General features: G+C 46.4%; 1 protein-coding gene across 9 annotated transcripts in view; it reads right to left on the bottom strand.

Moving 5' to 3' along the window:
• The window catches only part of nfasca (neurofascin homolog (chicken) a), a 176,029-nt gene that overhangs the window by 17,383 nt on the left and 144,066 nt on the right, over nt 1-14,580 (bottom strand). Inside the window, exons 28-30 of one of the 9 annotated variants that reach the window (XM_080890561.1) lie at nt 13,117-13,143; nt 6,981-7,208; nt 4,729-4,851 (exon numbers count right to left, since the gene is read on the bottom strand). The exons of the other annotated variants lie outside the window; for them this stretch is intronic. Coding sequence (XP_080746687.1) covers nt 4,729-4,851; nt 6,981-7,208; nt 13,117-13,143 — 378 coding nt within the window. The remainder of the gene's footprint in view (nt 1-4,728; nt 4,852-6,980; nt 7,209-13,116; nt 13,144-14,580) is intronic. 9 annotated transcript variants of the gene reach the window in all.

A 14,580-nucleotide genomic window follows, 5' to 3' on the forward strand; every position in this document is an offset into this window, starting at 1 on the left:
GAAATTCTCACTTCAGACAATATGTTCTGATTAATCTTACTGTTTTATGGCCCTCTGACTACTTTTTTCTTCAAGGTCAAGTTCCCTGCAGAATCCTGATCATTGCTAGTAGTGGAATAGTGAGGCACAAGGACCACTGTCTGTCAAGCAAAACCACTGGAATACAATCGGCTGAAAAGCATGTTTTAAAACATGTTCAGCACCGTCTTCTGTCAGTACACAACGTTGGTGCTGGTTACCATCAATAGATCTACTCTGCATTAGTTTATGTTCACAAACTAGCAACAAAACCAGTAACTCCGTGGGACATAAGCAGACCTTTGAAATTCTGCGGGGTTTGTCTGCATCGTTCTTTCACAGGAAAGCATTATCAAGATTATCAGGTAAGTTTATACAACTGCGATATTACATTTGTTTCAATGTCTGATACCCTCCATCTCTCTTCAAATAAGACATTTTTAATGTCAACAACACTTTTTACCTGGATAAAAGTCACTTTGCAGCAGCTACTTTACAATGGGAATGTTCTTTTTGGCTGTAAACTACTTGATATTCTTTCATAAAAGTTTAATTTCCAGAAATCATTCTTTTGAAAAATTCTGGAAATCACTTTCGGGCAGCGATCACTGGAAGCGAGTGTGGATCGGTATACTGACTACTTAAAGAAATGATGAACTGTATTGTCTCTATTAACTTCTTAAGGTGCCTCAACAAAAAAGAATAACATCTAAACTGGAAACTTTGTCCACAAGCTGTTGTATGTCCAGTTACATTATGTAGCAGTTCTCGCGTCGGCATATTTCCCTGAGACTTTGTGGAGGTTCCACACCCCTGGAGACTGGATTACTCCTTCACCTACATTTAGGCGAAGGAGACTTTAACACGGAGGCTTTTTCTCCTTCGACCATGCGCATGAAGGTCAGGATTTTGGATCGTGTTTTAATAAGAAACACAGTGAACTGTTTGATGTGCTTGGGAAAAAAAGAGCATATTTTATTATATAAAATAGCGCATATATTATATCATAATTTGCGAACACTTTATTTTCAAGCTAATTGTGCGGCTCGTTGCACCCGGCCTGTCGAGGAAAGGCTGCAGTATTGGGCTCAAGCTAGTTGGTCTCTCATCCAAACAGTCTTCATTTAAAAAGTACTTTGTAGCCCGAACAATGCAGGCAGATTTTCCCAAGTCAGTGCAGCTAGCCAAACAACAAAGAACCGCTGACTGCTTAAGTGATAAAGTGAAAGTGGACAGTATAGGCTTGATTTAAAACCCATTGTTGCAGCTAGGTGCAGAACAAAAGCGACCCCCTTAAACTGCTTTTATTGTCCCTGTTTTTCCCCAGGTTATTGGTTCTGTTACTAGTCAGCTAACAGCAAGTCTATTGACGGCAACCAAACAACCAACCCAGTGACATAAAGCTCCATGCTGAGAGAAGATGCTACTAAACAGGATTTTAAAATGTAAGCACTTTGAGTTAAATCTATGTCAGGTGGCAAAACATTGCTCGTCTCAGTTAGACACCAGACCCCCTCCTATCTCTAAGGTCCAGGCAGAAAGCAGTGATGACAGCCTGCACGTTTTCAGCAGAAACACGTCTGTCATGCCAATGAGACACACTCTGAAGAGGCAGCATGAAGTGACATCATGCACCATGCTGTTAGCCACACAAAGTGAAAGTCATCCAACATGGGTGATTACCAAGCCATGCTACAGCAGTCCTCAAACCAGCCAAAGAAAGCACAGACACACAAAGAACATGCTGTTTGACAAAAGTCAGTGAAGTGTTATGAGAAAGGCTTTTTGTCATTTGTAAAATGATATCCATCTGCCACGTCTTTCTTTTGTGTATGTGGCTAAATAATTATCCTCATGACAGTCAGCCCTATTTGAAAACTGTGTATTTAAATGCTAGTTTATTGTTTTCAAGCAGCTGTAAAAAAAATCAAAGTAACCCAATCCTTTTCCTAAACAATATATTCTCCACATTCTTTTTTTAAGTATAACAATCAAACATAAAAAGGCAGTTTGTGGCAGTTTTTGTGGCTAGCTCTGCCAGATACGTCCCTTAACTCTGGGGACAGGTTGTCCAGGGTTAGTAACCTGTTCAGGCAGTGTGTTGGGACGTGTTCGTGACCTGTAGCGACATGTAGCGGGGCCTTCTCGGTAGCCCTAACCCACCAGCATCAATAATGCACTCCTGTCGTAATGTCGTAAAGTCTATGACCTGACCTACATGCATTCTGTATTGAGTAGAGATAGTATCAATACAATTTCTTCAATGCATTTAAAACCCTGTTGGGATTTGTTTTCTTGTTTTCTTTCTTTCTTTGTTGTTTTTGTAACCGTATAAAGTAGAGTACAACAGCAGAACAGGAGAGACCCGAGGCGGCCGCCGAGCGGAGAGTCAGGTGAACTGAACTTCAAGTAAGAAGTTATGAGCTGAAGTCTATCTGGGTCAGATATAAACCAAGTTTAGGTGCAGTTTATTTTCGTTATGCTGACTTTTTACAGTCAGAGAAAATATTACACCTTTCATATTGAGGTGAAAAGGAACAGTTTGTCCCGGACTTCAGCTACAATGGAAAAAGACACAAAGCTGGAGTTATTCTGTCTTTGCTGCACAGCTGCCTTCTTCTCCTCTCATTCTCCCCCCTCTCTCTCCTGTTGCTACTTCAGTCATGAAACTGATCAGTGATCAGCTGATTGGCTTTTCGCTCTTGTTTGTTTATCACCCACTTTGCGCCAGAAAGAGGAAACCAGCAGAGGGTTGATATGAATGAGTTGAAGTTATGAACTGTTTCTGAGAGACAAATAACACCAGGATCCTTTTCTAAGCAGCTGACAGCTGGTAACTGTGCAGAGGCGGGTCTAGCAAAGGGGGGCAGGTAGGGCATTAACAGGGAGAGGGGGGCACAAAGAAATACTTTTCTTTCTTATTCTCATTTAAACTGTCTCACTTTTATGAAATAATTATCTGAATCTTACGACCAAAGTTTTAATCTGATGTCAAACGTATAGAAATCATACATATACCAACAAGACTGTGCATCACTGTCACAGCAGCGTTTGTTTTCATTCAAAGGCTTCATGGCTTTTCCTATAATACCTGGGGGGCCGGTCTCTAGTCAAAATGCCCGGGCCCATTTTTTGTCCCAGTCCAGCCCTGGTACTTCCTGTTTACTGTTGGGTTGTAGTTAGCGCTGGTTAGCTCCAGTAGCTAGCTAATTCTCAATTGGAAACAAACAAAAAAAACTTAATAAACGAAAAAAAATGTGGACTCTTTTGAAAGAGTCTTAATAAAATCAATAAACACACATTATAAACAGCTTTACTACTTTACACGAGTTCATCTTACTCTACAATAGGTTGGAAGAGGTTAAGATTTATTTATATCACTTACTATGTTTTTTGAAACATAGTAAGTAAACATCCCTGTTGTCTCAAAAATGAGAGAAGAAGCGTCTCCTTTGTCTCAGTCAACCTAAAAACAAACACACCCTGGCTGGACAGATCTCCCGTTAGGCCTGCTGTGGTTTATCTTATCAGGGTTACATACACTGTGTCCTCAAACATGACCTACCACGGATCAAGAGTCTGTATGAAAGAAAAGTCTAGATCTCACATCCTGACAGCCTGACAGTGCAGGGATGGGTGAGAGAAGTGGATAGCATCAGACCAATCACATCACTTCCTTTCCTCACACGCAGACATTAATAATTAAAATCTAGTACACAAACACATCTCCATCCTTTCTCTGCTCCAGACTTTATAGACTGGGCTGAGGCAAACAGCAGTAACTGAGATGTCTGATCAGAGCTACCCAATTTTGCTCTGTGAAAAGGTGGGATGATTAAAAGCCAGAGTACACAGCACTTCATACCAAGCAGGTGAGTATGGCAGCCTTGGTGAGCAACAAAGACACAGTTAAACAGCCGTTCAAAGAAAGCAGCCCATCCCAGCGCCGGGCCAACAAAAGCAACGCAAAGAAAGGCAACAGAACTCATAGATCCATGCACATGGTGCACTCAAACAGGCAGAACCAAAGAGTGAGAGGGAAAATAATTTTGCAGATGCTGCCTAAAAACGGCTCTCAGTTAACGTGTAACTGCGAAGTATATGGAACAAAATGTCATCTTTCATCTGAATATAATTACATTGAGATGTACCATTTCTGTTGTGACTAAAATCAATATTATGCTGATCTGGAAAACATTTTCAAGACTGCTACTGCACATCCAGATGTTTTCCTCTCATCCAGTCACATTAAAATCTAACTATAGATTGTGTTACTGCAGCTAAATGATATATTGTTAGGTCTTTTCAAGCTGATTACGTGTGAATTGTTAGCAAAAGAATGCACTTATAAAAAGCAAAAAGGAAGCCAATTTGAACCATCTGACCTCAAGCTTGCACACACAGTATCAAACAGACGTTTATGTTGACTACATCTATTTATTTCATTCTAATGTTCGGTTTGAAGATGCTTATGAGAACTTCAAACCTGGATCCGGGCTCCTCCTTGCCACCAGGCTGTAGTGTCCTGTATTCCCGTAATGTACAAATGGTGTGATAACATTTGGTTTTACCTGTTCAGCTCCACCTACACTCTGCACCTTGAAGCTCCGGTTTTACTTCACTATCCTTGTAGATCTACTCTGTAGTCAGAACATTTAGTTCACAGTTTATATCTCAGTAGCGCAGTTTGAGCTTGGTCTGATTTCTTACTGTCCAGAGTGAACTCTAGTACAAAATCGCTGCTGCTGGCCGGGAAGTTGTGCGTCCAGCTGACTTTAGCGTAGTTACTGTTAGGCTCCACCGTCAAATTCCAGATCTCTCGCCCAGAAGCCACTACACAAGGTAGGGTAGGTGGGGGGTGGGGTAGGGGACAAAGGGTTCAAAGTTGGAAGCAAGAGGCAGAGAGGGCACAGTTACAACAACCACACACAGGGCTCTGTTTGGACCCGTGCAGACTGCTAGCCTTGCACAAGTCTTCCTACAACAAAACAGACTCCATGCTTTGCTCAAAATCAAACTAAGAGCATTAAACTATATTCACCCCCCCCCCCCCACCCAAATATATCTGCATAGTTTTTTTAAGTTCATGAATGAATGAATTGTAATGTTTACTTCTGAGTTAGCGATTACCGTATTTTCACGACCATAAGGCACACTTAAAAGTCTTAGATTTTCTTCAAAAAGTACGGCGCGCCCTATAGCGCAGTGCGCCCTGTGTGATGTAAGGAGGACGTAGTAGAGAACACCATGAGAACGCTAAAGGGTGAAGTGTGGGCGCAACCCTGAAAATGGCAAAGAGACACGCTTATGAAGCACAGTTTAAACTGAAGGCCATCAGCTACGCGGAGGAACATGGAAATCGAGCAGTGGCGAGAGAATTTAAGATTAACGAATCGATGGTTCGCAAATGGAGGAAGCTAGAAAACAAGCTCCGGCAGGTCAAGAAAACGCAGCTGAGTTTCCGCGGACATAAGGCGAGGTGGCCCGAGTTGGAGGAAAGACTCGAGCGGTGGATCATCGAGCAAAGAACGAGCGGGAGAAGCGTTTCGACGGTCACCATTCGGCTAAAAGCAGTTTCACTTTCACTTTTTATGAAACGGTGCCATTTTTCCAGCCGGACCAGGACTACGGTAGCGCAGCAACTTCCAGCGGATTATAAGGAAAAGCTGGCCATCTTCCGCTCCTACTGCAGCACACCGGCGACAAAAACATCCAGCCCAGCCACATCACAAACATGGACGAGGTCCCGCTCACTTTTGACATCCCGGTGAGTCACACTGTGGAGAAGAAGGGGACCAGCACGGTAGCGATACGCACAACGGGGTATGAAAAGTCTTCTTTCACTGTTGTGCTTGGCTGCCATGCTAATGGACAGAAACTGCCGCCTATGGTGATTTTTAAGCGAAAGACTTTGCCTAAAGAGAAGTTTCCAGCAGGAATCATCATTAAGGCAAATGAAAAGGGCTGGATGGATGAGGAAATGATGAAAGAGTGGCTGAGGGAGGTGTATGTAAGGAGACCAGGTGGTTTTTTTCCACGCGTCACCATCGCTCTTAATCTGTGACTCTATGCGTGCCCATCTCACAGCCGATGTGAAAAAACTAGTGAAACAAAGGAACTGTGAGCTTGCTGTCATTCCGGGAGGCCTGACAAAGGAACTCCAACCGCTGGACATCGGTGTGAACCGCCCGTTCAAAGTAAGGCTGCGAGCGGCCTGGGAGCGATGGATGACCGATGGAGACCATAGTTTCACCAAGAGTGGAAGGCAGCGCCGGGCGAGTTACGCCACAATTTGCCAATGGATTGTAGATGCTTGGGCTAACATGTCTGCTGGCACTGTTGTTCGAGCTTTCGCAAAAGCCGGCATCATTTCCGAGGAGCCGCACGGCACGGAAAGTGACTCTGACAGTGAAGAAAGTGAACCTGGCATGTTTGATGGAGATTTAGCGCAGCTGTTCAATTCAGACACAGAGGATGAGGACTTCCATGGGTTTGATTGATGATAAAAATGTGAGTACCAAACTTCGTTTTGCTCCTGCTTTATTTTTAAATACGCATACGGTACTTGTATGCGCCCTATGATCCAGTGCGCCTTATGTGTGTGTTAAATACAGTAATGGCACACATAACTGAGACTGCGCCTTTTAGTACAGTGCGTCTTATGGTCGTGAAAATACGGTACTTCAGTCCTAACACTGCCAGTGTCCAAGTACTAATCAAACTACTGAAACTCAAAGCCATCATGTTCTGTGAAATAAACGTTTAGGTTCTCGCTCCTTGACCAGGAAGATATTTGCTGGCTACAACCCAGTATTTTGTAGCAACTCCCCACTTTTTGTGCAGCAGGTACAGCACAGCGTATCGAAGGAAACACTGATGTAGCTTACTGTTCAGGTAGGAGAAGACAGTTCAATTCAAATGGTAGACAGACAGTAAAACTAGAATGGGACAACAGCAAGTACCCAACACATTCTGGTCAATACGCTTGGTGGTGAACAGCATTGGAAGGATGGTAGTGGTTGCCTCAGTAGTAGAAGTGGTGGCAATAGTAGTGGTTGAAGTCGTAGTTGTAGGAGTGGGAGTAGCTGAGGTACTAATGGTTGTAGGAGCAATGGTAGTAGGAGAAGGATAACCAAAAGGAGTAGGAGTAGGAGTGAAACCAGAAGCCACAAAGGAGTCGGTAAGCTCGACTACAAAAGAGGAGGAGAGAGCAGAGGGTTAAAGACAAGGTAGCAGGAACGTCAAACACAACGATGAACAATGACGCACACACACATGCTTACTCGCACACGCATGCATACGCACACGCATGTATATGCATGAGAAGTCAAAGAATCCCTGAGCAGAAACACTCGAGGAATTCCCTGCAAGATCACAGTCCTCATTTGAGAGCATCTCATTCCAAGGATCCATGCACGTTATTCTTCTGTCATCAGGAGGACAGATGTTGTCTCGTAATGTGTTTCGTCCAAAGTGTTAGGCTACGTGGGACCCAGTGTTTATGCTCTTTGATTCAGGGTTTCTAATGATTTCCTGATTTCTAGTTCTTAGGTCTTGTTCCTCCCTATGATCCTCGTGTCTCATCGACTCAGATAAATTAATAATAAATTAGATAAATAATGCTAATATCATTTGTATTTTTTCACTGTAATCATCTTGAACCTGTTGATATTTATTTGTAATATAAATCGCTATTCTAATGAATTGGTATTTATTAGAATGTATATTTATTGTACTCCTCTTTGAATCGCTACCTTATCGTGGTGGAGGGGTTTGTGTGTCCCAGGGATCCCAGGGGCTATGTTGTCTGGGGGCTTTTGCCCCCTGGTAGGGTCTCCCATGGCAAATTGGTCCTGGGTGAGGGACCAGACAAAGAGCGATTCAGAAGACCCTTATGAAAAGAATATCGAGGGAACAGTTTACCCCGCCCGGGATAGGGTTACCGGGGCCCTGCCCTGGAGCCAGGCCCGGGGAGGGTGCCCGAGGGCAAGCGTCTGGTGGCCAGGCCTTAGTCCATGGGGCCCGGCCGGGCACAGCCCAAAGAGGAGACATGGGTCCATCCTCCCGCAGGCCCACCACCCGCAGGAGGCGCCATAGGGGTCGTGTGCATTGTGTGCCGGGTGGCGGCCAGGAGCGGAGGCCCTGGCGGACTGACCCCCGGCTGCCAAGACTGGCAATAGGGAGATGGAATGTCACCTCTCTGGTGGGGAAGGAGCCTGAGTAAGTGCGTGAGGTTGAGAGGTACCGGCTAGATATAGTCGGGCTCACCTCTACGCATGGCTTGGGCTCTGGAACCAGTCTCCTGGAGAGGGGCTGGACTCTGTCTCAGTCTGGAGTTGCCCCTGGTGAGAGGCGGCGGGCTGGGGTGGGTATTCTAATATCCCCTTGGCTTGCTGCCAGTACGTTGGGGTTTTTCCAGGTGGACGAGAGGGTTTGTTCCCTGCGCCTTAGGGTCGGGGAACGGGTCCTGACTGTCATCTGCGCTTATGCGCTGAGTGGCAGTTCAGAGTACCCAGCCTTCTTAGAGTCCCTGGGGGGGGGGGGGGGGGGGGGGGGGGGGGTGCTGGAAGGTTCTCCACCTGGAGACTCTGTTGTCCTGCTGGGAGACTTCAATGCTCATGTGGGTAAAGACAGTGAGACCTGCAGGGGCGTGATTGGGAGGAACGGCCTCCCTGATCTGAACCTGAGCGGTGCTTTGTTATTGGACTTCTGTGCTAACCACAGTTTGGCCATAACGAACACCCTGTTCGAACATCAAATCAAATCAAATCACTTTTATTGTCACATCACATGTGCAGGTACATTGGTACAGTACATGTGAGTGAAATTCTTGTGTGCGAGCTTCACAAGCAACAGAGTTGTGCAAAATACAATAATGTAAACAAGCAAAATACAAGAATGGCTACATCTGAAACTAATAAACATAAGAGTGTCCATAAGTGCACGTGGCACCAGGACACTCTAGGCCGAAGATCGATGAACGATTTTGTAATCGTATCAGCAGACCTGCGACCATATGTTCTGGACACTCGGGTAAAGAGAGGGGCTGAGCTGTCAACTGATCACCACCTGGTGGTGAGTTGGATCAGGTGGTGGGAGAGGACGCTGGACAGACCTGGTGCACCTAAACGCGTAGTGAGGGTGTGCTGGGAACGTCTAGCAGAGGCCCCAGTCCGCGAGATCTTCAACGCACACCTCCGGCAGAGCTTCAACAGCATTCCGAGGGAGACTGGGGACATTGAGTCCGAATGGACCATGTTCAGCGTCTCCATTGCCAAAGCTGCTGCATTGAGCTGCGGCTGCAAGGTAATTGGTGCCTGCCGTGGTGGTAATCCCCGAAACAAATGGTGGACACCAGAGGTGAAGGGAGCCACCAGGCTGAAGAAAGAGTCCTATCGGGCTTGGTTAGCCTGTGGGACTCCGGAGGCAGCCGACAGGTATCGACAGGCCAAGCGGAATGCGGCTCGGGCAATGGCTGAAGCAAAAACTCGTGTGTGGGAGGAGTTCGGAGAGGCCATGGAAAAAGACTTTCGGACTGTCTCGAAGAGATTCTGGCAAACCGTCAGGCGTCTCAGGAGGGGAAAGCGGTGCTCTACCTGCACTGTGTATAGTGCTGGCGGAGCGCTGCGGATGTCGACTGAGAAAATTGTCAGGCGGTGGAAGGAATACTTCGAGGACCTCCTTAATCCCACTGACACGTCTTCCGAGGAGGAAGCAGAGTCTGGGGATGAGGGGAATGACCCGCCAATTTCCGGGGGGGAGGTCACTGAGGCAGTTAAACAACTCCTTGGTGGCAGAGCCCCTGGTGTTGATGAGGTCCGCCCCGAGTTCCTGAAGGCTCTGGACGTTGTAGGGCTGTCCTGGTTGACACGCCTCTGCAATGTTGCGTGGAGATCAGGGGTATTATCTGTGGACCGGCAGACCGGGGTGGTGGTCCCATCTTTAAGAAGGGGGACCGGAGGGTGTGTTCCAACTACAGGGGGATCACACTCCTCAGCCTCCCTGGGAAAGTCTATGCCAGGGTGCTGGAAAGGAGAGTTCGTCCGCTAGTCGAACCTTGGATACAGAAGGAACAATGCGGTTTTCGTCCTGGTCGCGGAACACTGGACCAGCTCTTTATCCTCTCCAGGATACTTGAGGGTGCATGGGAGTTTGCCCAACCAGTCTACATGTGTTTTGTGGACTTGGAGAAGGCATTCGACCGTGTCCCTCGGGTTGTCCTGTGGGAGGTGTTGCGGGAGTATGGGGTGTCTGGCCCATTGTTACGGGCCATTCGATCCCTATACAACCGTTGCAAGAGCTTGGTTCGCATTGCCGGCAATAAGTCGGACTCGTTCCCGGTGGGTGATGGGCTCCGCCAGGGCTGCCCTTTGTCACCGGTTCTGTTCATAATTTTTATGGACAGGATTTCTAGGCGCAGCCAAGTGGCGGAGGGCTTTTGCTTTGGTGGCCTCAGAATCTCATCTCTGATTTTTGCAGATGATGTGGTTCTGTTGGCTTCATCGGGTGAGGGCCTCCAGCTCGCACTGGAACAGTTCGCAGCCGAGTGTGAAGCAGCGGGAATGAGGATCAGCACCTCCAAATCTGAGGCCATGGTTCTCAGCCGGAAAAGGATGGAGTGCCCACTCCGGGTCGGGGATGAGTTCCTGCCCCAAGTGGAGGAGTTCAAGTATCTCGGGGTCTTGTTCGCGAGTGATGGGAGAAGGGAGCCGGAGATCGACAGACGGATTGGGGCTGCAGCTGCAGTAATGCAGACGCTGCACCGGTCCGTCGTGGTGAAGAGGGAGCTGAGTGTAAAAGCGAAGCTCTCAATTTACCGGTCGATCTACGTCCCTACCCTCACCTATGGCCACGAGCTGTGGTTAGTGACCGAAAGAACGAGATCGCGGATACAAGCGGCAGAAATGAGCTTCCTCCGAAGGGTGGCTGGCCTCTCCCTTAGAGATAGGGTGAGAAGTTCGGCCATCCGGGAGGGGCTCAGAGTAGAGCCGCTGCTCCTCCACATCGAAAGGAGCCAGCTGAGGTGGTTCGGGCATCTGACAAGGATGCCCCCTGGGCGCCTCCTGGGTGAGGTGTTCCAGGCATGTCCCACCGGGAGGAGGCCCCGGGGCAGACCCAGGACACGCTGGAGAGATTATATCTCTCGGCTGGCCTGGGAACGCCTTGGTGTTCCCCGGATAAGCTGGAGGAGGTGGCTGGGGAGAGGGAGGTCTGGGCCTCTTTACTTAGGCTGCTGCCCCCGTGACCCGGCCCCGGATAAAGCGGATGAAGATGGAGATGGAGATATTTATTGTATATTTTTTGGTACATTTATAAACTTGAAGGTAATTTTATGTCATTTTGTTTTTAACAGAATGAGGCTCAAATGTAAAACTGTTTTACTGATAACTTCTTACACATAAAGACTGATTCCCAGTCTCTTCCTGACGTGAGGATTACACTTTCATAATCTAACACTGGTATTAGACTGACACGCCGTGGTGGCCGTAACCCACAGACTGGGCACTGACTGGGAAATGGAAAGAGCTCAGTCAGTACAGAGCTAAAATATGTCTGCGTTTTAGTCACTACTAACTCTAAATCTACCCATACATGGTTCATTAGACCTGATCAAAGATACATTTTTCACCCATTTGAGGGAAAGTTGGGAAACAGCTTGGATTGCTTTGGGAAAAACTTTTCTTGCAGACACCTCAAAGAGAAACTATCAGCACTGGTGATAGAATTATAACGAGTGGTTTGATTAACTCAAGTATAATTGTTATTTGTTCTGTCATGACATCAGGAAGGCAGTATACGGTTGCACAGTCACTGCATTTACCATCGAACAATAAGGCATGTGTGTGAACTCTCCCCAAGAGGTCCATTGTAGATCACAGAAACATGATTAGACATAATACGTACAAGATGTTTATACTTCTTAAAGTAGGTATTAGCAGAAGGTATAGAACGTTTTCATATAAGCAGTCCAGCAGTTTCACTGATTTCTTCTTCAGCTTTTGACACTTTGGAGACTCCTTGCGGAGATCACACACACCTCAGGTTAATTTCACTTGAAAGAAATCTACTGTACCTTCAACTTGAGATTGTATCCAGCCAGTGAAGGGCCCCACTACTGATGCTCCTACCCAAGCACCAACCCCCCCCCCAGCAAGCATGCTTTTATCACCGGGATCAAATCCAGGCATGCCCTCAAACAGCCGTTAGTGCAATATCAGAATGTGCAGGAGAGCTCAGTGAGGTGGGCCGGCTCAGCCAAAAGCTTCTAACAACATTACCTGTGATCTCCTGAACATGCTATTCATCCAGAGAAGAACAGCAATGGATGAAGATGACAGAGCAACATGACTTCTGAGGAATAGTCAAGGCAGCAATGCCAACTGCTGATGGTGTTCGTCTGTCCTGCCCAACACACACCTGTCACACACCTCCATCTTCGGATGCACGTATGTGCATCATCCCTTATTTCCCACACCAAAAACAGCAGTGTCATCATGACACTGTATCCAGTGACAGAGAAGTCATTATCTCCAGCACAAGGTGAACTTGTGTTCCACAGCACACAGAAAAATGCAGCGATGCAGTGATGCAGTGAGATTGTATAGTGGAGGCATGCCATCAGGGATTGGATTTAAAGGTCAGCAGATATATACACTGCCCAAAGGAAGACTACAAGAGAGTATGTACTGATCTAGCAGGACATGAGGGAAAAGTCCAGCAGCTGAATGTGTGAATCCCAGACACAATAAGTGGGAAGCGAGCGTATTCAATCCCCGACAGCAGCTTTACTCTCAGAAAACAATGCTGAGATGCAGGAGAGGCAGGCGAGCAGCACGAACAGCAGTTCAGTCAGGAAATCACTTTGTGACGTCTTAAACCTACGTTTTAGATCATCAAAAAGCTTAGTTTCCAATCGCATCCATTTCTAGGATGATGTTTAAGTCTAATTTTCATTAACACTGCTTTGCACCTCACCCTGCAGCAGAACTGATTCTTATCAGGCAATGGAGGTGGACTGCACTGCTGTTAGTGTGTGGATGGATAGGCTGGGGTTGGGGAGAAGGTGACAGACATGCTGCACTTCTTGATCCCCTTTACCTAGATCTGTCGTGTCAGTAAAGTTTTCTGCCAATAAAAACAGAGAATGAAAACATGAGAGTTGTAAGACAGACAGACATGGCAGCAAGAAGGTTGCTTCAGAGGTGCACTTCAAAGTGTCCACGGGTTTGTTTCTACATGTGGTTGAGGTAACATGTTGCTCAATTAATATGATCTCACTGCCACTGGATGCAACACACACGTGAGGGGGTGCAGAAGAAGAAATTAGCTAGAAAACATAGAGGACAACAGTGTCTTAACTGTGAGCTGGTCAGTGAGGAATAATACTTATATGATTGTTCCTACAGTCGCCTTGAAGCTGTTGACTGAGGGTCAAATTGTTCGTTTCTTACACACAAAGAATGATTCCCAGTCTCCTCCTCCTCCTAATTATTGAGCACTGGTATTGGACTGGTAGTCTGCAGTAGGAGGTACCCAGAAATGGAAAGAGCTCTGCCCATACATCCCTGTTTGAAAGGCAACATCTTCAAGTCTCTGAGCAAGTGGCTAAAATGTAACCATAATAATAATGATCACAGCTCCTTCTCCAGATAACCTCATACTTTACTTTATTAGAGGACTGTGTTTATTTCCTGTCTTTGTTCATCGCACACAAACACACACACACACACACACACACACACAGACACGCACACACAGACACAGACACACACCATTACTGCCAGTGTCAGCCCTCAGCCTTCTACTAGATGACTTTATGGTGTAAATTTGAAAATTCCTTCTGAACTCATTCACAGGCTTTTTAGAAAACCTGACCTCTGACCTTGAGTTGCCAGGATTTGAACTTGTCTGAGATTTTTAGTAGATGCACCTATGGTATCAATTTGAAATAAAATACTATTACATATTTTTCATGTTAGTTTTTGAAGTTGGCAGTTCGTCTTGTAATCGGAAGGTTGCCGGTTCGAGCCCCGGCTCGACAGTCTCGGTCGTTGTGTCCTTGGGTAAGATACTAACCTCATGTTTGCCTACTGGTGGTGGTCAGAGGGCCCGGTGGTGCCAGTGTCCGGCAGCCTCGCCTCTGTCAGTGCGCCCCAGGGTGGCTGTGGCTACAATGTAGCTGCCATCACCAGTGTGTGTGTGTGTGTGTGTGTGAATGGGTGGCTGACTGGATGTAGTGTTTTGGGGTCCTTAGGGACTAAGTAAAGCACTATGCAAATACAGGCCATTTACCATTTGAAGTCCCAGTGAAGGCATAAATATCTGAAAGCATGTCCCACATACAGAGAGTTTAGGTTCAGTAATGTCCTAAAACATCAGGTAAAGAACTTGACTCACACTAGAGGAATAAGCAGACTTGTTGGGAACCATTCTGAGCTGTGCATTCACATATCTTTGGTAGTTACTAGTTAATTAAAAATGTCTGCGATTCCTAAACAGTTAATAAAATATTTTTGTTAAACCCTCAGTCAAATCTGGTATGTGTTAGTGTAAATCCACTGT

This window comes from Rhamphochromis sp. 'chilingali' (assembly GCF_963969265.1).
Source record: "Rhamphochromis sp. 'chilingali' genome assembly, chromosome: 9".
NCBI classification, from domain to species: domain Eukaryota; kingdom Metazoa; phylum Chordata; class Actinopteri; order Cichliformes; family Cichlidae; genus Rhamphochromis; species Rhamphochromis sp. 'chilingali'.